The sequence below is a fragment of the Setaria italica genome, chromosome VIII (genome assembly GCF_000263155.2).
Source record: "Setaria italica strain Yugu1 chromosome VIII, Setaria_italica_v2.0, whole genome shotgun sequence".
Taxonomy (NCBI): domain Eukaryota; kingdom Viridiplantae; phylum Streptophyta; class Magnoliopsida; order Poales; family Poaceae; genus Setaria; species Setaria italica.
Window position 1 is genome coordinate 2,977,170 of NC_028457.1, and position 22,625 is coordinate 2,999,794.

Below are 22,625 nucleotides of genomic sequence, written 5' to 3' on the forward strand. Positions count from 1 at the left end.
TCTACGTGTCAGTGACTGTCGGTGTCGGTTTCATAACGGATTTTATCCATACCCACACCTATACTCAACATTTTTTTTCTTTCGCACGACAGACAATAGGCACTATAGGCGTCACCTTGGGCCTCAATTCCACATTGAGGACGACATCTGGGGGCGTAGCTAGGGACTTTGCTTGGGGGACCTCTCTAAGCAGACGCCATGGAGAAAGTGGCAGCTAGCTACTAGCCGAGCCAAAACATATGCACGCCAAGTGCGCAGAAATTCCTTGCAAGTGCACGGTCCTGTGGTTTCTTTCACGCGAGATGGTCGCAGGCGCAGTGTGCAAGGATCAACTGGCCTTGTCTGCACTTTGCTATCTGTTACAAGTGGTCACGGGGTCCATCCCAAGTCTAAGTCAATTAACCGATGACGGAGAGATTAAGGAGCAAACAAACCCAAGATTACGACGGTTCATGTCTTCATCTAGAGGTACCTCTCAATCCTCCAAGATTATGCCAAAGCTTTTGCCTGTTAAGAGTCAGTCAGCCAACAACGACAGCAGCTGGAGACTTGAGAAAGAGCACAACTGAGATGGGTATGATCAGGACATCACGGAAGCATGGCTTGCCCAGAGAATATCTGCTACACTTTAATGATCTGATTTCCTCAGCGAAACAATGAGCAGGGCAACATAAACGGTACATCTATACACTTGAATCTCCGGAACTTTACAACCCTCAGCCTAAGAGAGCAAAATGACAGATTAAAACTTGGGTAAGACAACGAATTAAAGAATGATGCGATACATTCAACACCTACATGATGTTGCTATAAGCTGTTCGGGGTTACTACATCAGAGGGGACTAATTTACACAGCTTCTGATATACATCTGTACATACCATTGTGGGGTATAAAAGGTTTGGTCAAGCACCAAGTGCTTCCCTGATCCAACTTCGCTCCGTCGAGAAATATGCATTTGCCAATCAGGCAACCAGCTGTGTTTCAGCTTCAGGACCTCACCGCAGAGCAAAGGAAGCTGGTTCAAAAATGTTACGACTCTTTCTGGAGTAGTATGTCTCTCAAGGAGACGGCCTCTTGGGTCAGTTCAGAGTTGGTATGTGAATGAGGCTTGCTCCTTGCGGCCCTTCTCGTGGATTTCGTCAATTAGTTGACGAAGCTCTGGGAAGATTGTTACGATCGCCTGTTCTAACATCGCGTACGATAGTTGCTTAACACAGACGTTGGACTGCAACCACAGGGTAATGTATCATGTTAATCAGACTCATGTGTCGCAGAAACCTTAGGATAATAGGATTTTGAGTTTTACTTACTTGGAGGAAGTAGTACATGTCCCTTGCACTACGTCGGTACTGCTTGTACCCAATTATGCTGACTAAGGTAGATGGAGTTCCATCTGAAAGGGCATTCCAAATCACATTAGCATTCTCCTTAGCAAATCATATTAGTTGGATGACATGGTGGTACAGGCATGTGTCTAATAAACGGTAGCTAAATGGTGCATTTCTTGAAATCCAGTTAAGTGTCTAAACAAAGAAAGGAGTACCCTTTAACTGGAAGTAGTGAGTCTGGAAGAACACAGTATTGGTGCTTTTTTTTAGTATGAAGTGAGTCTGGAAAACGTTCGCCAATGCATCATATATTCACAACTATTGCTTCTACACACTACTCCAGATTTTGCATATTTTTTTGCTCGAAAGACACCATATAAATTTGCACACATATACCATCCATCAATCCTTAACATTTTCAGGAGAAAACGTAAACATAGAAAGGCGACCAAAGAAATGAGTCAAAACAAGTTAAAGACTGACCTAAAAGAAGTTTCTTAACTTCACTGGCATTTCTAGATGCCTCAAGTTGAAACTCAAACGAGTTTGCACAGCTCTTTTTCGAAGTCCCAGTCCCAGATGACTGCTTGTCAAATTGACTTATGCCGGAATTCCCTTTATATCCATCCAACTTGGTGAAGAATATACCATTAGGCCAAAGGGTCTGGTGAATGAAAAATCCATTAGATGCACAAAAAAGGGAGGTCAAATTTTCATTACTTAATTTTTTTTATCGAACATGCAGGAGAGCTGCGTGTCTTTGTATTAAGAGAGAATGAATAGTCCAATTACAAAACCACCACCTCACCTTGGAGGCTTGGACTAGAGTGAGAGATGTGGGTTTTGAGCATAAAAAAATAAACCTTACAGAAACACGAACTAAAAGGGCCTGAAAATCCATTAAAAGAAGTTTGGTAAAGAATCCCTGTTGGCTCCGAGCAGAAAGAAATAACCAATCTTGGGACGAAACTTATTGGTGATTGACCATAATACTAGGCTATTGTTTTAGCACCTAAGCATGCAAAGATTTGGTACCACAGAACTGCACTTCTGTCATAAAACCTATGAACCTCAAAGGACCAAGAAATTATTGGACTACATATATTACAAGGGTTGGTCCATGTGAAACACTATCCATTTGGAACAACTCTTTACATGGTTTGCTCAATCAAACAGTTTAGGCCTCCCCATGGCATAATGAAAATAGCAAATTTCAAACTGAAATTAAAAAGAGAACCAAGATAAATCTAGCGAAGGAAAAATAGATAGCCTCCTTACATCTTGAATCCAACGTATTACTTGAACAATGACATCATCTCTTCGGAGCCAATTGATTTGTCTTATAATCCATTCATCGATTGCATCTTCCATGACCAACTGCAAAATTTGTTTTGATATCCAAAGAACTTGTCTCCTGAGGATGCCATAACATATCAAGTAAAACATCATACTCTGCTATCAAAAGATAGAAACAACTGGGTTGCAAAAGGATGATTAAATTGTGTCATCAAAACATGGATGGTGAAAATGTTTAAAATTGGTCCGCACAGGGCTATGATCAGGGGAAAACAGATTCCCACAACAAATTGAAAATGAATCTTTGTCCATCTGTGAGAAAATACAAATAAGTTATGAATGCAAATGGCATACTGGAAGGGACACCACCAAAATTTCATTATCATGCAAACAAACATCAGAAATAACATTGCCAAAATATATTGACAACCATACTGATATCTAGTAACCAGTAAAATCAGGTCAATCAAATGCCTTGGGTTGTGTACTTGTCTTTTTGCTATTTAACAGTAGTCTGAAACTAGTAAGCAAATTCTAAGGAACACATTAGATAAAGTTCGTGAATCATGATAGCAGGAACTAACCGTATCCAACCGCGTCGCTTTAGCTGGAATACCTTTTCAACCAGGTTCAATAAAGGTACGCTAACATTTGTTGGCATCCACTGTCAAATACCATTGAAGGTTTATTTTGAAAGGAAAAAAATAAGAATAGAAGTTGCCTGTGATCTGCATCAAATAAATTATGTAGTAATAGATGTGTACCTCAGGAGGAATTCCTGTTGAATCCTCGAATGTATTAAGAGATGACATGTTTGAAGAATCAGAATATGCCCTCACAGGTTTTTGTATCTGTCCGCTGACTTGTGTATCCAAACCAGAGTATGTTTCAATGTGCTTAGTATCATTTGAAGTATGCCCTTTATTGTTCACCTCATTGTCTGAGTGGCATCCGCTATTTGCAGATGAGGTGAGATCTTCATAGTTACTATCACCATCAGAAAGGCTACGAGCCCTTTCAAAGTTTCTATGATGCAAATTTTGGTTATCTGTCTCCTCGTGGTTCCAAGATAGAGACATTCTATTATCTGTGAATTGTGCAGTGGCACTAGAAGGTGGCGTGCCAACCGCCCGTTTTAAACCATCTGAAACTCCTTTAAATTGTCGAACAATGTCATCCATCGCATCATCAACATTAACTGTTGCAAAACAAATCATTATATTTAAGAAAAGAACATCACAAGTTCATAAATTTTAAGGGGAAAAAGGGAAAAGTGCAGGGATAAGCATACCAGCCAAAGTTTTCATAACAGAGGTGGACTTTCCAGCAGAGTAATTCTAGAAAATGGAAAAGAAATTAACTGCTAAGCACCTCAATGAAGTATTAAAGAAGGCGTGCACATTCTTTTGTTATTAACAACAAGGCTTATAAGGATTTTGTTGCTTAAACTACATACCTTTGATGATGCACTTAGAAAATCCCAAACTTCATGCTGCTCTGCAATATTCGCTATAGACAAGAGATCCTATTGAACACAAAATGAATATCGTCAACACATCTGAAGTAAAATATGAGGAAAAATGCTAGAGAACAAATCATACTTGAAGATATTTGTCCAGGAGAATGCATCGTTGGTGCACAAGGTAATCATCAACACTAGATGAAAGAAAACTCTTTGGAGGCAGATGTAATGAATAATTAGGAATCTCCTTCAGTTGTCGATGAAGACGCTCAAAATTTCGGTATCTACAAACAGAGGCTATAGGTCAGCATCATACCTCCTACTCCTTCAGCACTCCAATTAATTTTCAAATTTCAAAATAAACAAAGTAAAACCATGCCTTCTTTTCACAAACCAGGTCTTGTTATCTGCATCAGTCACAGCAATAGAATAAACTGCAAAAGATTTTGAACCTAGTTTCTCGAAATATGCACCAACAACCTGAAAAGAATAAATGCACAACCAAGACAAATCACATCAGATGTTAAGAATTTATATTACTTCACATAAGTAGATGCATATTATATCAAGAACAAGAGGACCGAAGGTGATGTAAAATTGTTAGACCTGAAAAATCATGCAGAAACGGAACCTGCTGTAGAAATTAATTATCAGAAAAAACACACACCGCAACATACCTATAGTTGCCCATATGACACTGAATAACTTCATATGCTCACCATATACCACAAATGTCTCATTGCCATGTGGGCTGGGCCTCACGCTCAGCCTTACAATGAGCACCACATTTTTTTCTCTTAAAAAGGAGTGAATACAAATTAAGCCAAAAAAAAAGTACACGTGACAGTTCTCATCAGACACCTGGTACTAATGTTAATGGAACCACTGAAGCTTGTATGCTATACAGCAAATGCCGAATAGGGTTAAAAAGAATCGTGATGCCCATAGCCAGATTCCTTATGGAATGATGAGAATGGGAACACATATGGGAAGTAATATAAGGTCTTCAAGGACCGCGACTAATGATTGATTTCTTAGGAGTAAAAAGGCACAGCCTGAGAGCAAGTGAAATTCAAACTCCGTGCCCATAAATGTTTAAAACACTATGTACAAAAAAACAAAGAAACAACAACATGCAAAACAACAGAATCAGCAATCAATTTGCCCTGTAATTGTACAAACTCTGAAACTTATCTCACACAGGAATGAGATAATCCTAATGAAATAATGGCACTATGACTTATATTTCAAAAGAAATTGTAGTGAATACTACTATCTCCATCCATTGTTGTAGGGTCTATATTGATCTGAAAAAGCTTTCAAAAGTAGGTGTTGACTACCGATTTCTCTTACATATATTGTCAATTGCTACTAAATCAACATCACATTACAAAACATTGAAATACGAAAATGTTGATACAATTTCTGGACACTATATGAGTATAATTTGACTAATAAAATTTAACCTTTTCAAATCAAAATATGCCGTACAAACAGAGTGATCAAATTTATTAGTAAAACCAAGCAACATGATGACTGCGAATAAGAAAAATGATACCAGAATGAGTTCTTGTGAAAGGGTCAGAAAAATTACCCGGCATCTTATCTTCGGAGCATGCAATACTACCTCACCATGAGAGGCAAGACCAACGACTTTCTCATCCTGATTTTTCCTTGCATTTCCACTTTCACTGGAAACCATGGGTTGGTTACTTTTGACCAAATATCTTTTTTCAATATCAGGAGTACTACTAGACCGCTTTAGTTCAGCTTTTGCACTGTTGCTTGCTTCATGTGTTTTTTCCTTGCTGCTGTAATTAACTTGATTCATCTCTTTTGGTTTCATTTCATTCTTATTTTGTAAAGCAAGGGGATGACTGCCTGTGACAAAAGCGGATTGAACATTCCTATTGGTACTTTGCATCAAGTTGACCATGTATTTATCATCAACAGATGCAATTCTCTCATTGAAGTTTGAAGAGATCTCTTTACCCACTGCCCCTGCACTTGGACTGTTATCACCTCCAGAACCTTTCAATCTTGATGAATTGTCTGTTTTATTCATTTTCTCCTGGTAATTTCTTCCTATTGCCCACATGTTCTCAAGATTCTCAGGGGCAAGAACCAGTGATTTTATTTTAGTAGCTGCATTCAATCGCACCGCCCAGTCTGGTTGGCGAGGCTGGATGGCACTGTCATGGTCATCCTCTGACACTTTTGACTTTCCACCTTCAGATGTAACAAGTGTCCTCATGCTGGAATTATTTCCTGGAACTAAACCACTTGGTTCTACAGTCAAATTCCTTGATTCCTTTTGAGAACCTTGTGAACCGCCTTTGTACGACGAACGATCATGCACTACCATCACAGTTCCAGTATTAGACATGTTTGTATTGCCTCCTACATTGCTCGTATCATTGTTGTTTAGAAGGTAGACAATTAACTCGTTCATATAGCTGAAAAAAGAACAAACATAAAAGCAAAGATTGGTACTTACAGTTACAAATAATCAACCGATATACTGCTTTAAGATGAATCATTTCCATAAATCAACCATCATAGCTAACAAAAACTTACATCTACTAATTACAATCAGCAGTGTATGATTACTAAGCAGAGATTTAAAAAAAACAAACGGGACTTCAGAAACAAAATGTACAATTTTCTTTGAATATCATGACCCAAAGTGAAATATCTGCTTTGGTATGCAAAACACAAATAAAGTGAAGTACTAAGATTTAAGAGCTTACATTGGACTAGCGAAGTTCATCACTGGCTGCAAGACTAGGCAGGTCATGAGTTCCCTGGAGAAACAGCGAACTAGTGGACTCTGAGCATCTTGTGGTCTCAAAACTAGAGCCATAATGCCCCCCACAATTTCTTGAAGAACCTAACAACCATATTAATTAATTGTTGTATTTGGATTACATGAAGGCCAAAATTGTTAGCTCTTACCTTGTACTCATGCTCTGAAGATAATAGTGCTGGATGAAGTTCCTGTGAAACTATTAGGTGCTGCTTCAGTCTCTCATCTCTTTCCTCGGAAGACAACGTCCTCATAACATCAGCACCAATCAGAGCTTGATTTTTCCGGAAAACATCTAAATGGTTTCCAATCAAATCAACCATATCCCTGAAATAGGAAGGGGGGGGGGGGGGGGAGAGAACTTTAACAGAGAATGATGAGTAAATAATGGTATACTATGTAGTAAACAAAGCCTTAAGTCACCTTGTTAGCAAGTCAACTAGATTCATCTCTTTCACCCTGCCTGATACTTCACCAAGAGCATGGAGTATTAAGCCCCGTATCAGTTCCGGGGCCTCCCTGTCGGGAGTAATATCTGAATAGAACAAGTCCAAAACAAAGTCCCTCAAAATATTCTCAGTGAAACTTTCAAAAGCAGCCTCAACCGAAGGTGAGCCAACTTTCCGTCTCCATCTTGAAACTGGTGGCACAGTTGACAGTCGATGATCATTAGAAGACAACTGCCTCTTTGACACTTGAGACAAATATGTCTGCTTACGTGCAGACTGTTCCCTCCAACGGAACTCCACTTTGAAGGAGAGATATCGGAGAAATGCAAGTATAAGGATTGACATGGGCACATTTGTCCACATTGATTTACTTGTATCTATTTGAAACAAAATGATACCGATCTTAGCATGGGCACAGGATGATTCATTTAAGAAGAAATATGCGAAGTATACAAACATAAAGAAATTTCTGCACACAAAGTCAACAAGAGACAAAATATAAAAAATTACTAGGGACTTACAGGCAGCCAACACATTCACAGAGTGAGAAGTGAAACACAGAAAGAAAAGAAGGTTATTTTGACAAGTAAAAGTGTATAAAATATATGACTGTTTAGCATATAAACAAAATTGGACATGGCTCAATACTGACTTATTTTACTTCTGTTTCCACCCTTGTGAGGCTAAAAAATGATCATTTATTTGAAGCTACTTTTCCACCTGCAACTAACCAAATACTTTAAGAATGGTACACAAGTTTGGGACCTATAGGCAATTAATTTCTGTACAACCTAACTCAAGTTTAAGCTCTAATAAGCATTCCAAGCTAATTCAAACAAGCTCATTTACTAATGATCACTGTAACCCTAGTAAAGAGCAGCAGCAGTAGTGACTTAATTGAATGCAAGCAGAAAAACAGCAACTAAGATCCAAAAAAAATGCCACGTAACAGCCATCACAGCTCACCATCGGATAGATTCAGGATCTCTAAAATGGTGTAAGCACAAGCTACAGCTGCCAGGCTAGCAAAAGGTCTCTACTTTTGTAACGCATTCTCCAGCCAATCCCCTCACGATCCAGCATCTACAGCAGCCGTTACCCAAAATCTCTTGCAACTACGCTAACCCATTAGCAATCGCAGTTCTGTCCCTCAGATAATAATGGAGGGACGGGGCAACCGCGGCAAGCCAATCTAATCCCTCATCAGCGCCCGTGTTGCGGGGAAAGAAAAAAAACTTCCGGGAAACAGAAAAGCAATTGGGCCTCAAAATGAGGGGGGCAGGGGGTGCTCACGCGTGAGGAAGTAGGAGATGGCGAAGATGCAGAGCGCCCACCAGACGGTGCGCACCTTGGCCTCCTCGATCAGATCATCCACGCTCTCCATCCTCTTCGGCATCTCGGCCTGCACGCAGGGGCGCGGCCTGGGGGAGGCGGCGGGGGCTCAGGAGGGATCGACCCGGGTAACGGATCCCCCAGAGGGCTCCGCCGCCGCGGGCGCCGTCGCTGGAGAAGAAGGCCGGGCCGGGCGGGGTGGCGGCTCGGCGACTCGCCTCGACGGCGATTTTTTTTTAGATTTCTTTTTTTTTTCTCTCCTTCGGATTTTCTTTGAATCCGGTAACGTGCCCGAGTCGAACCAGCCTTTGTGTTCCGCGCTGTTCCTCGGCGGGTCCGTGCGCGGCACGTAGGCGGCTGCCATGTGGGCCCGGCCGCCCGTGGGGGCCACGTCACACGCAGACGGCAGGGTCCCGCTTGGGAGCGTCCCGGGCGTCCGATTGGGAAGGGACGGCGATCCCGCCCGTCTAGTTCTCCGGCTGTCACCGTCTGCGGGTGACAGGTTCGCGCGCTCGGAGGTGGTGGGACCTGCTGTCAGTGGTCGGGGGCGTCTGCGGAGTGAGTGGCTGGTTTTAACGGTCAATAACGATAATCATGCCGGTTGCCTGTGACCGACATGGGGCCCATTGGGGTGCAGCAGTCCTAGGAGTCCAGGGCCGATGATTCCGGATAGGAAAGAGACTAAGACTACATTGCTACAATTCAGCAGTCTCATAGATCGTCTTATGCATATTACATAGGATTTTTACTGATGTGAAGGAGAGAAGGTGATGAGAGAGAAAGAGGTTGTTGTTTTACGAAACAACCCCCTCATAGGCTAGATTTTAGAATTACGAGACGACTACTCTACCGTTGTATGAGTTGTGGTTGCATGCAACTCATAATATTTCTTTTTTTTCTATACATAAATTAAGGGAATAGAATTATCATGAGACAACTTAAAACGACAACCTATTGTACAATTTATTTGTTAAGTTGTCTCATGATTACATGTTAATGCATGAGACCGCCTATTAGACAACACCAATGTACTTGCTCTAATGGGGAGCCGGTTGTTTCTATTTGTTTTGCCTTTTTGAATATTTAAGGGTCTCAGATTAATTTGAACTCTTACCACCTAGAAGGTAATCGGTGTACTGTAGCATTGCCCATGAGAAAATAATAATATATTTAAATTTTTGTACGAAATATAGGTGTTGTAGTGATGAACATTGACTAGGAGCACAAGTTTGATTCCTGCTTGGGCCTATATCCCTGTTTAAACACCAGCATGACAGATTGATGCAACTGAACTAATGACATGATAAAGACATGGCACATATTAACCAAAATAAGCAAAGCTTTGGACAATAACCGCCAAAAAGAACAGGGTTCAAATTGATCTACTCAACTTTCCACCTTATTTGGAAGAAGATTTGCATAAACCTGCGAAGAGATTGGACTGGCAATTGTCTTCCTCTTAGTTTTTCCCGCATCTAAATCTACAGCTGGAACATGGAAGACTGTTGTAAAGAAATTTCTCATTCTGTGACTTTCTGATGGTATTGCACAAATTTTCCACAAAATCCTCCTTTTTTTAAGAAGCAGGAGGGGATCCCCTACTGGTTAAAATAAAAGAAGCATAAAGCGATTACAAAGGGAGAGAGAAAACAAGGGGAAAAATGAGAAAAAAGGAAACAGAACAGCAGTTTTACAGAGTGTGTAACTAGACATTCATGTTGGGTACAAGAGTTGGCCGCGCTCGGTGCAGGACTAAGGAGAATTCAGAAATGAATTTCCTCGCATTGCTGAACTGAAGGGTCTATAGCTTTGAACATCCAATCATTTCTAGTTGTCCAAATGTACCAAGTCATCAAGATGATGATTTCCATGAAGAATGGTACTGCTAGCTTTTCTTTGATTTGTCTGAAAATGGAGTTAATTGACCTTGTGGTGATGACTTGAGACACCAATTGAGCTCCAACACGCTTTTGCAAAGTTGCATCTAAGGAATAAGTGTCCCACACTTTCTCTCTTTTGCAGGATGCATATATTACAAGTGTATGACTCCATGTCCATTTGTTTCCTTCTCAAAAGTTCTCATGTGCTAAGCCTATTTTTGAGCAGCAGCCAGAAAAACACCTTATGTTTCATCTGACACCTAGATCTCCATAGTCAAGAAAATATTGGATGTACATTCCTATGACCAATCATGGCTTTATATGCCTTGGAGTGCAGAGAAGAGAAGGTTGCCCCAAATGTAAGCCCATTTATCCTTCCTTGCAGAATAGGCATTCGTTCAATGGATTGTTGTAGGGAAATTAGTTGACTATGTGCCTAGGTTGAAATTGGCACGTTAAAATTTTGGAGAAGGCTTGTCTGGTTGGTAGCATCCTTGAATGAGATGTTGGGGTTTTTGGCAAAAGAGAAGATGTAAGGACAAGCTTGGGATTGAATAGAACCATTCCACAGGTCATGCTAGAAAAACATAGTGGAACCATCAGCAATTATAGGGGAAGCAATCCCTTTGTATGTGTCAAGCAGTTTGACTATGTCCCTCCACCAGAAGGAGCCTTTTCTTCGCTATCCGAGCAACCTGCCACTATTATAATAGTTATCCCAGACAAGTTTCACCCAACGAATGTCTGCTTTTGTGTAAAATTTGTGAAGGAATTGGAGAAACATGGCATCATTGTGGGTGGAGAGGTTGGTTACTCCTAAATCACCTTGCTTCTTGGGGATGGATACCATGGTCTAGGCAGCTTTGTGTGGTTTCTTAGATTGCAATTCTGCCCCTCCTCCACAACAGTGCTTCCTATATTTATCCAATTGATGTATCATTCCCTTGTGTAGTTTCAGTGTGGCTGCATAAAATATTGGTGATACGGAAAATACTGAGTTGACCATCTCCAATTTCCCCCCTTGACTAAGGAATATTGATATGCTGGCAAGCCTTTTTTCTATCTTCTGAATAAGGGGGAGGAAGTCAGCAATGTTTGGCTTAGTGGTGCCCAGAGGGAGACCTAGATAAGTGCATGGGAGGGTTCCTTTTTGACATTCAAAGACTGAAGCCAGGTGTTGTAGAGTTTCTTTAGAGATATTCAAGGGCATCATGACAGATTTGTTGTAGTTAACTTTCAACCCAGTGGATGCTACAAAAGTGTTAAGAAGGCATTTGAGGTGCAGGAGCTGAGTTGGACATGCCTCCATTACCAAAAGGGTGTCATCTGCATACTGTATGATTGGGAAGTCTGTCCCTACCCTCTCTGGTATTGCTAGTTTTAAGTAGTCCTTGATTCTTAGCATTGTTAATGATGGATTGCAGCAGGTCAGCTGTTAGGGCAAAAAGAAGTGGGGATAGTGGATCCCCTTGCCTTACTCCCCTTCTGTAGTGAAATAATTTTCCTGGTACTCCATTTAGAAGTAATGATGATGTCCTAGATCCTAGAATTGCCTGGATCCATTTGAGTCATTTCTCTCCAAAGCCTTTATGCCTTAGAATTTGTAAGATGGCTTGGTGTTCAATTTTGTCAAAGGTTTTTTCAAATTCCAACTTGAGGATCACAAGTTCCTTTCTAGTTGTTATACAGATATGCAGATACTCAAAAGCCCATGCTAGACAATCATGAATAGATCTTGATTTAATGAATCCATACTGATTAGTGTGAATGATCCTCAAAATTACTTGTTGTAACATGTTTGCTAGAAGCTTGGTAATGAGTTTGATCGTGGAGTTGAGGAGGGAGATTGGCCTGTAGTTTCCAACTGTTGTGGGGCAATCTTTTTTGGGGATTAGGGTAATGAATGAGGCATTTATGCTTTGGAGGTACAAGTTTCCTTCATAAAAATCCTCACAGAGCTTATAGAAGTCTTGGGAGATTGTCCCAGCATTTTTTGAGAAACTCTCCATTAAAACCATCAGGTCCTGGCGACTTGTTACTTGGTAGTTCAGCTATTATCCTATCTATCTCTTTTTTGGTAAAGGGGCTTTTCATCGAATCCAAATTGTCATCATGGCTAAGCAAAGACCCCAAGTTGAAGTACATATGCGTGAATTCTAAGACTCCCATCCTTTCTTTATAGGTATTCCAGAGTAGTGTAGCTATAACGACCTCGGTTAAAAATCCTCCACGTTAATCTTAATCCGAGTCCCTGATCCCCTGTCTCAGCTTTACCGAGTCTAAGTGCTCAACCCCCAGTTCGGTCCCGACCCCCTTGACCCGACCCCTCGCCGTTTCCCCCAGTTCCGACCCCGCCGACCCCAACCCACCGCCGGATCTTTCTAAGCCCTCCCACAACGCCTCCCTTCAATCTGAGGCGTGGACCACCGAGACTGACCGATGGACCCACGAGATCTTTCTCCAGAATCTCCCGCGATAGGCGCACTCGAGTTGCATGCCTGCTTCAGAGTTCCCTAGCCGCGTGGCTCAACTCCTCTGACGCCCACCGCTCCGCCTAGTCACCGGCCACGACCGGATGGATTCTCGCGCCCCCTTCCCCAATCGCAGCGGAAGCTCCTCCGCTACCCTTTCTGCAGCACCTCGCCGCCCGCGCCCATCATCACATCACCAGATCCCAGCTACAGAGCCCGATGCCGCCCGTCTTTTCCGTCGCCCCTCCACAGTCGCGCCGCCCCGGTCCTCGCTACGCGACGATTCCTCCTCCGCCAACCCAGACCACAGCAGCGACAGCTCCTTTTCCCGCCCTATCAGAGCTCCGCCCCAACAATCTGTTGCTCCGCGCTTGCCCGCGCGACCGCAGCCGCCCGTCTTCTCACCTGTGCGCCCTCGTTTCTAGCACCGTTTCCCCGATCACTTCCATCAGACCCACCGCACAACGACGCCCGCCTCCGCCAAATCTCAATCACCGGCAAACCCGCGCCTGCGCCGCCCTGTCATCGGTGCCCAATGACCGCCGGTGTCATCCCCGAAGCCCTGCTCCACCGCCCTCGTCGCTCAATCGCCACCCCGGCAGAGCACTCCATCGCTTCTTCCCCGGCCTTCGTGCCGCTCTCCCCCTTCTCTCTTCCGCACAGCTATAAAAGGGAATGCCGGAGCCCCGTCGGAGTTCCCCTTCGCCATCGCTACCCTCCCGCTTGCTCCCTGTTCGTGCTCATAGCGCCACCGCCTAAGTCTGAGGAACTCTCCTCTCCGCTCAAACACCACCTTCCCCAATCCACCAGCCACTGCTCCCTGTGCTGCACAAGAGCTTGCTTGTGGTCCACAAGAAGCACCGCCGCCGCCGAAGTACCACCGGACATCCTCGCCGCTGTCCCAAGCCTTAGTCTTTCCGCCCAAGCCTGTTCTTTCCTAACCCCAAGCCTCATTTGTAAGATGAAGGTAAGCTACCGACCCTTTGTTCGCCTCGTCCGACCCCTCCTATCCGCCCGACCCCGATTCCGTCTCGCCCGACCCTGTCTGTTCCGCCGACCTTTCTCCGCCTCGCCCGAGGGCTCGGCTGTATCTTTTTCCTTGAACCGAGGGTGTATGTGTAAAACTTGGGGACTTTTCAGCGTTAAGTCTGAGGACCCCTAGCACATCTATTCCTCTAGATTAAGGGTCAGATCATAAGTTCCTTCCCATCCGACCCTTATATCCTGATCTCCACCATCCCAAGCGAAACCCCCACCCTCCTGTAGCTTGTCGCAAGTTTCTGGGCTCAAACTTGCAAGTGTTGCTGTTGAAATAACCATCTAAATGCTAACTAATGCATCGCATTCGTGTAGAGCTGCGTCTCGCCGACGGCTTCTACGAGCTGCACCCGGCGCCAGAAGATGAAGGTGTAGCCGAGCTCCTGCCTCCAGAAGCCGAAGCCGCCCAAGCAGAAGAGCAGCTTCCCTCCTCCTTGTTCGAAGGCAAGCCCCGGATGCATGAATCCCCTGTGTTTTACCAAACTTGCGCATGCCTTCTTTATCATGCTTGTGCATTTACGTATAGGAGTTGTTTGGAACCATAGATGCATAACTTAGCTCCCTCGATCTGAACACTAGCTGTTGGACCGAGTAGATGCTTTGCTCAAATAGGAAATGGTAAAAGCCGAGTGATTTCCTGTCACTCGTGAGTTGTAGGAGTTGGTTGTTTCCTCTTCTGTAACAACTATAAGGACGATGGATGGGGCAAGGTGTTGGGTAACCCTTTGGTGGTCGGTTGATCGCCCCGTCTGTCTATGAAACTTGCTAAGGCCCGACAGTGGTGGTGTTCGTGATTAAGTGTTTGAAAGTACTAATCTCATACCTAGTATGGGATGGGGAAGCCTAGTACCTGATTGAACTAGGGCGTGGCTTATACCCCTGCTGTCCCTGGAACGAGGTTCCCATGGTGCATCATGTGGGTGCAAGTGCGGTCACAGTAAAGTAGAGACCGGGACTGTGGAGCATTGCATGCCAAGGGAAGTTTGGACCTGACACGCGCCTGGGAATTGATGGGGACGGCCGACACAGGAAGCGACCCTTGTGGTGCGCGGATGTCGTGAGATTAGATTCGCCATGCATGGTTAAGAAACTCAAATCGATTCGTCTGCCTCTCACAGTTTGAGATTGCTTGATCGCTATGTCACCCTGAGTAATAAAGGAACATGATGATGACATGGTCTTGATGATGATATATATACACCTTTTGGTTGGTTCTATGGTTGCTTAGAATAGGTTGCAAACTTAGACCGGATAGTGAACTCAGAACCGGAGCTAAAACTTGAAAGTAGGGATACACCTAGCGCTTTTGGCAAACAAACCCCTCAGCCAAAGAGCCTTGCATGTCTAGAAGTGGTGGAGTAGCGTACTCCCTGTCGGTTAAGTCTTGTTGAGCTTAGTAGCTCAGCCGTGTTGTGGCTCTTCTTTTTCAGGTGAAGTTGCTACCTCTGAGCTTTCCTCCGCTGGCACTTGGCCGCCCCAACTCCCTCCGGGTTGGACGGTTGAGTGGGATCCCTCCTCGGACGGCGAGGAGAGGGATCACTGACGTCCCGGATGGCCTCACTCGGGATGTCCGACCCCGACGAGTTAGCTTCCGCTAGTTGTTTACCTTCTGTTGTTTTTCTTCTGAACCTTGTAAACTCTGATGTTGTTTTATGGCCAAACTAAATGGTTAATTTTTTAACTCAGTGGACTTGTTGTATTCTCTGGAACCGCTCACCTTCGTGTGGGTTTGCTATTCGGTCCTGTTCAAGTGGTTAAATCGGATGAAATCCGACAGCACTTCGTGTTTACTTGGTTAAGGCATGAGTGTCGCATATCAAGCGGCCTAATCATGTTTAATCAAGCAAATTCGAAGTGGATCCGCCACAGTAGCCTTAGCCTCATGATCTGAAATTTTTGTCCTAGAGATGTCAATGAGTGATGTGATTGTGTTCCTCCTATTTTTCATAGATGCATTGGCATGAAAGAATTAAGTGCATTCGTCTTCCAATTTGACCCACTTGAATGTCCCTCTTTGCTTCCAATATATTCTTTGTTGATGAAGGAGGTTCTAGAGGTTTGTTGTGATTACTTGTCTGAAGTTCCATTCTTCTAAAGTCAGATCCCTAGTTTCCTCCATAACATTAAGGAGTTGAATTAGATCTTTGCAGTTTCTAATTGCCGCAGCTAGGTTTGGAAGCTGTGCTTTCCAAGCATTCAGAACTCTTCGGAGATTTTTAAATTTTGCAGTTATTCTTTTGGTGTTGTCCCCATTCAGATTTGGTAAACTCTATGCATGATTCAGGACCGGGATGAAATGTTCATGCTCAAGTCAGAAATTCTCAAACCTGAAAACTTTGGGCCTTGGGACATTGGTACCTGCTGAAATAATGCAGGGTGTATGGTCTAAAGTGTCTCTGGACAACGCTGAGACATATGTGTTTGGGAGAGCAGTAGTCCAGGAATTGCTGGTGAAGAACCAATCTAGTCTCTCTAGGAGTGGACTTTGTTGCTTCTTTGTCCATGTTAATTTGCATCCTTTTAATGGCAGTTTAACTAGTTGTAGACTAGTTGTAGACTGCTAATAGCTGAATTGAATGCCAACATTTCTTGGATATTGCCGCCTGATTTATTTCTATCCTCTGGCTTCCTCTGAGATTGAAATCACCCACAATGAGCCACTTTTCATCATCTGGCATATCTATGTGCTTATACCAGTGTAGGAATGCTGCTTTTCCCTCTAAGGTGCATGGTGCATAGACATTTGTTACGATCCAATTATCTCCTGTCAGGTCATATGAAAATTTAACTGACTGTGCAAATTGGTTTTCAAACTCCAAGGCACCAGCAAAATTGGAAGTATATATGTTGCTCCAGAGTTTCCAATTGAGGGCAAGAACATGAAGTCATTCAAGTGTGGGGGATAGAGCTTTTTGATGAAAGCAATATCAAAGGACTCTTTTTTGGTTTCCTGCAGACAAAGGATGTCACACTTCGATTCATAGATTTTGCTCTTGACCACGTCCCATTTCTCAGAAGCATCGATCCCCCTAATGTTCCAAGATAAGATGTTCCAAGTTCTTTTATGCGTGTCTTGATTCATGTGATTGTCTTGGGAGGCCGATCGGATGCACCGTAGTGAAAATGTTTTTCCATCCGGAAAGATCCCAAATAAAGACCCAACCTAGAGTATTATCCCAGCTAAGGATGCGGATATTACCCATAAATAACGAGGAAGTATAAGAGAGTGCTAAATAGAGATTCAGCCCCAATATAACACAGATACCAACCAAGAAAGCATTGCTAAGTCCACAAAAGCCCACCAGACAGCAATTGTGGGTGTTAAAAGAGTCCACACCCCCAAGGCATTACAAAATAACCAAATATCCATAACACCCATTAAGATAAAGATACATTGATGATGAATTTAGTAGATATCATTCTACTAATTCTTCGGCTTCTTGAGCGGCTCCTGGATCTCCGCATCCTTGATCTTTTTCTTAGCTTTCTCTTTCTTGGAGCTGATGATTTTCCTTGTAAACTTCTGACTGCCAATCTCTTGTTTACTTCTGCCTTTGTTATTGAGGTTGTCATCTGTTAAGACATCACTGCTAATCCTGCAGAAATCTGAGCCAATATTTTTCATGGTCTTGGTGGGTAGGGTTGGAGGAGTGGCCACGCAGGCAAGGCAGTTTCTGTTGTCATAGCTTGAATGCTTGAAGCCTTCATTGCGGTTTCTAATCCTAGGGCTTCTCCTAACCTCAATTTCAACTTGGGGAGTGATGTTTTTGGAGCCTTGCTGGGAGGAGCTGGAGTTAGCCACCATGTTGCTATTATTGTATGAAATACACTTAAGTTCTTCTCCAACCGGATAGGATGCTGGGATGGCAAAGGATAAGGTAGAGAAGGTGGTGGAGCAGGATAACATGAATCTCCAGACCTGGGAGTTCAGAAAGTTTTTGGCCCATTCGAAATGTGCCAGTGACATGAGCATCATCACAAAGAAAGCAACCCAATCTGTTGGAATCTGGGTGACTTGTTCAGGTTTCCCCACTACGGAGAAGTGTCTGGCCCACAATCTGTAGATGTCAGGGCAAGGTTTGGGACCATTTTTCATCTTGTTCATCCTGTCAGACCATCCTGGATCAGCCCCTAAAGGTGCTACTCATGCTGGTTAGGGCCATATTGATGTTAAGGTTGACAATGAAGTGAGGCCCATTGCTGTTTGGCTACTAGATGGCTAGGAGGAATTCAGGCAGATAATCCTGATCCACTATCATGTTAACTTCATCATTATCCTCCACTGGTTGCAAGGCTTGTTGTTGATCCTCCTAGCCCACACCCTCATTAACATTTAGAGGGCCCTGATCTACCTCCAGTTGGGGGTTGTCTTCCTGTACTGGATTGGGCTCCTGCTGGGCTTGGATGCCCTGCCCATGGGCCTTCTGAGCCACACTGGCTTCAGAGTCCTGAGATGCACCACTGCTCAAGGAAGAGGACTGTGAAGCTCGTGGCACCGAGAGGCTCAATTGCAGGTTCATTTCCTCTTGCTATTCCTCATTGCCATCTTCCTCCATCGGCTCTACAGCCTCGTCCAGATTCTGTTGAACTTCTTCCTAGGCTTCTTCAACTGGATTTTCATTCAGATTAGGGATAAGCTCTGTGGCCTGGAGATGCTGAATTTGCTCGTCCTGTTGAGTTTGTTGCTGCTGATGGTGCTACCTGCATTGGACCAATGCCCGGGAAGATGAAATTATCTTCAACGCCTGGGGGTGGGATGTTTTCATCTTGAAGCTGTCCACCCAGGAGGTTTCGCTGGATGATTTTGCATTGGACGGTGATTGAAACCCCCTCAAAGTCATCTCCTTTTGTCAGCATGATGTAATGGGGAACGTCTTCTAAATCAGTGACCCTGGCTTTCATAATGAGTCTGGCCAAGATATTGTCTTTCTGTCAGCATATCATCCTTCCAAAAGACCTGATTGTGTCGCGGATATCTTCAACATTGCGTGTGTCTATTGGATAACCTATGAGTACAAGCCAGCATTCCCTGTTAAAAAGAACCCTCCGAGCATTTGGGCCCCTATTGTGATTGACAACCTCTATATCCAGACCTTGGAACTGATGCGGGCTGTGGTGAACTAAGGCATCTCGATCAGTGACCCTATTCATCTGAACATATGCCTGAGCCCTATGAAACAGGCATCTCTGAATGTCCATCACTCGGAGTTCATATTGCCCCTCAAGCAGACCAAGAATGATGTTTCTCACTTCAGCGAATGGGATCTCACCAGGGGGGAGGTCGGTGATGGTGACGACCACCATGTCCTCTTGGCCGGAGCCATCTGCTGATTGACCACCCTGGTGAACTTGGGCTTCCCCTGAACGAGCACCCTGGCGAAGCCCGGCAGCATCAACGGTGTAGGGTCTACATTGAGGAAGGCCATGGCTTCCGACTTGAGGATGTCGTCGGCATCACTAGCTACATTGGAAATAGGGGGTTTTTTGCACTGCTAGGGGAGGAGACAGAGAGGGCGAGATAGCCGAAGGGTCGGGAACTGTTTGTATTCCATGAACCGCTCGTCCAAGTGCCTCTATGGAAGGGAAGGTTATCGGGCCTTGGCTATTGGGTTGAGAATGCTGCGGATTCTGCTTTCTAAACCAAAGGAGCCCAACATCAGAGACCAAGCAGTGGTTGGAATAACTGATAAGAAGTTACAATTGGTCACTGAGTTAAATCGTGCCGTAAAATCTTGTAGAGTGTGAAAAGCCACACTTCTTCAAGAAGACGTGGCCCTCTTGGTTGCAGCGCTAGCACCTGATCTGGGTTTTGCATGCGGATGAAGGGTGGTTGGGAGATAAGCAACGCCTGCAGTTAATGGAAAGGTCTGCAACAGTAGCGGGCTTCGAAAAAGTTGGGCCTCTCGGTCCACGTCCAATGTAGCCCTTTGACTCTTCCTGGATTTGAATTTATCTGGAGAAATTGGATTCGAACTCAACCTTTGAAACACCGATTTACGGGGAAACTTCAATCTTGAGAACATTGAGCTCTTTAGTTTAAGATTCTCTTGAGCATTCCTTGAAATTCCGCTACGGTTCTTGTTGGTGGACTAATAAACTCCTTTGCCCAGGGGAGTTCATTTAGCACCCGAGAGGGGTAAAAGAACAGTTTTAACCACATCAACATAGGTGGCCTTAGAATTCCTAGAGCGAGGAGATTGCCAGGCATAAGAAGGACCAGAATCCATTTTGGCAAATTTAAGAGCCTTTTGAAAACCCCCATCATTGCAAAGAAAGAATGCCAGCTTGTAAAATTCGCATTCAATATAATAGAGATCAGAGACCAGAAAGCCCACTTACCGATAATGAACTTTGAATTTAAAAATTTGATCTTCCAGTTGCTCTGCAACGAATTTAGCAGTCATTCCCCCAAGATTGATTGAACACAGATATTCACTGAGTCTTTGGTCAATTGGAATCTATTTTTGCTGAATGAAACTAGCAGGGGAAAACCCTCTCCTGCTGAGTTCCCATTATCATTAACTTGAGATCCCAGATGATCAAAAACTTTAGCACTAAAGGTTTTGCCCAATTCAAAGTCCATTTTAGAGAAATCCATAGCGCAGAGGGTCACAGCTCAAGAAGAAAAAACACAGGGAGATTAGACGTTCCCAGTGAAGAGGTTAGAGGAGGCAACCATGGTGAACCAGAGAGATAGTCATCACCTAGTTTGAAGACACATAGAGAACCTCCGTTGTCATCTCACAGATGAGGCCACGAACTTGGCGGGAAGAGGGGAGGCTTCTTACCAAGAAACCCGAGGATGTAGTGGTAAAGGTATAGACGTCGAAGGTGGCACGGGGGTTAGCGTGACCAGGGCAGCCAACGCCAGGAAGCTGAGGCCGTGGTGAACACCGGTGGAAAAGGGGGAGGAGGTGGACGCCGGGACCGGAGTGGTCACCGGCGGTGAGGGGCGAGGCTCCTCTCTCCGCTCAGCACACCTCGTCCCTTTTGCTAGCGTTTCTCTCCTTTTCCTCCTTTGTTGTATACATTCTTTACTTCCACAAAACCCTCCTTTATCCACATTAAAAGTTTCTAAATTTTCCTTGCGAGTCATCCGAGGTTTAAGAAATTGATTCCAAACCCTTCAAAATATTTAGCTCTGTCACAACGTTCTTCCATGGTTCCACCCATCATGTCCAGAACTATGACTCGGTGTTCTGCTAAAAGGACCACCACAATACACTACCAAGAACATTTTTCCCCAATCGAGAGCAGATCCTGTGGAATCCGAACAGTGATTTTCAAAAAATAGCAGTAATTCCTTCGGAATGGAGAGGGCATCCAGGATGGCGAGGAGATCCTCTACCAGGTCGTCCCGTCTCCAGCTCCGGCGGCTGATCCGAGAGCCCGTACCACGCTAGTCCAGAGAGACGGTGCGGTACCTGGCAGCGGCCACGGCCAGCATCTGGTGGCGCCACGAGTACCATATCTTCAGGAAGCTGTGCAAGAACACCACCATCCCCAGCTCCCCTGAAACAAAAAACGACAGTCGTCGGCTTGCCGAATCTTGAGCGCTATGTCTGAAAGAAAAGAAAAAAAAGGGAAATCTTGAGCTCAACGGCGAGCAAGAGGAATCTTTGCCTGCTTGGGCTACGTGGAGGTTGAGGCCTCGGATGGGGAGATGGCTGTGCTCAATCTGCTGCTGCATGTTCCTGGCCACTTCTGTTTAGTTCCTTTGGACTCGGCACGGTTGCACCTACACAGATTTGGGAGCTTCGGTGGTTGACTCTGGTTGGGACTAGTGGACATTGGTCACTAGACAGTAAAGATGCGGGCCCTACATGTAAGGCTTATGAGTGGCAGGTTTGCCTTTTTTATTTTCCTTTTTTATTCTATCATTTTTCTATGTTTGAAATATATAGGTTTTTTTCAAAATAGGATCTTTTATTAATTTCAAAATTATTAAATAGAAGTGAAAAAAAACAAGAAACGACCTTACAATATGATGGGAAAAAAATCAACGTACTACAACAAGTAATCTGTAAAATAGATTGCCATCCATGTGTCCATGTAAAAATAAAATTATTGGCGACCTACACCAAATATCAAGATGGCACTGCAACCAAATTAAAATCTATGCTAATGTTTAGAGGATAGTCGAAGTATAAAGTTATCAGTTTATACGGAGTAACTAGGTAGATAAACTACAAAAGTGAAAAGTATTATCTTTTTTCTAAAAGCAAATCATTCCTACATAACCACATGGACCAGCAAGTTCCAACCCCTAAACATTCCAGATAAAGTGAGACACAATTGTTAGTTTGATCTCCACCGGACTCGGCCCAGTCCGACCCTTATCTCGCGCCCTGATCGGGGGTGCACAACCAACTCATGGTTGCGGGCCCCCATCGCACAGCGCACATAAATAGAGAGGTGGGGGCCGGAGGGGAGGGGCACAGTGACCAAAGTTCGTCGTGCTCCACCATAACCACCTACAACCCTAGACGCAAGACCCGGTCTATTGCGTCCTGTAAGCAACGAGAAGCGCCGCCACCGCGCTCGTCATCGCCGCTCGCCGTC

General features: G+C 44.1%; 1 protein-coding gene across 1 annotated transcript; it reads right to left on the reverse strand.

Annotated features, from left to right (window-relative positions):
* Positions 1–603: 603 nt before the first annotated feature.
* LOC101774018 lies at positions 604–8,954 on the reverse strand. Its single transcript, XM_004978689.2, has 15 exons — positions 8,636–8,954; positions 7,317–7,719; positions 7,043–7,220; positions 6,838–6,977; positions 5,682–6,543; positions 4,467–4,567; positions 4,227–4,371; positions 4,082–4,150; positions 3,917–3,962; positions 3,390–3,823; positions 3,210–3,289; positions 2,608–2,743; positions 1,813–1,993; positions 1,312–1,394; positions 604–1,226 (listed from the first exon to the last, which is right to left on the reverse strand). The coding sequence occupies exons 1-15, from the start codon at positions 8,736–8,738 to the stop codon at positions 1,086–1,088; spliced, it is 3,102 nt and encodes a 1,033-aa protein (XP_004978746.1). The 5' UTR covers positions 8,739–8,954; the 3' UTR covers positions 604–1,085.
* Between the last annotated feature and the right edge of the window lie 13,671 nt (positions 8,955–22,625).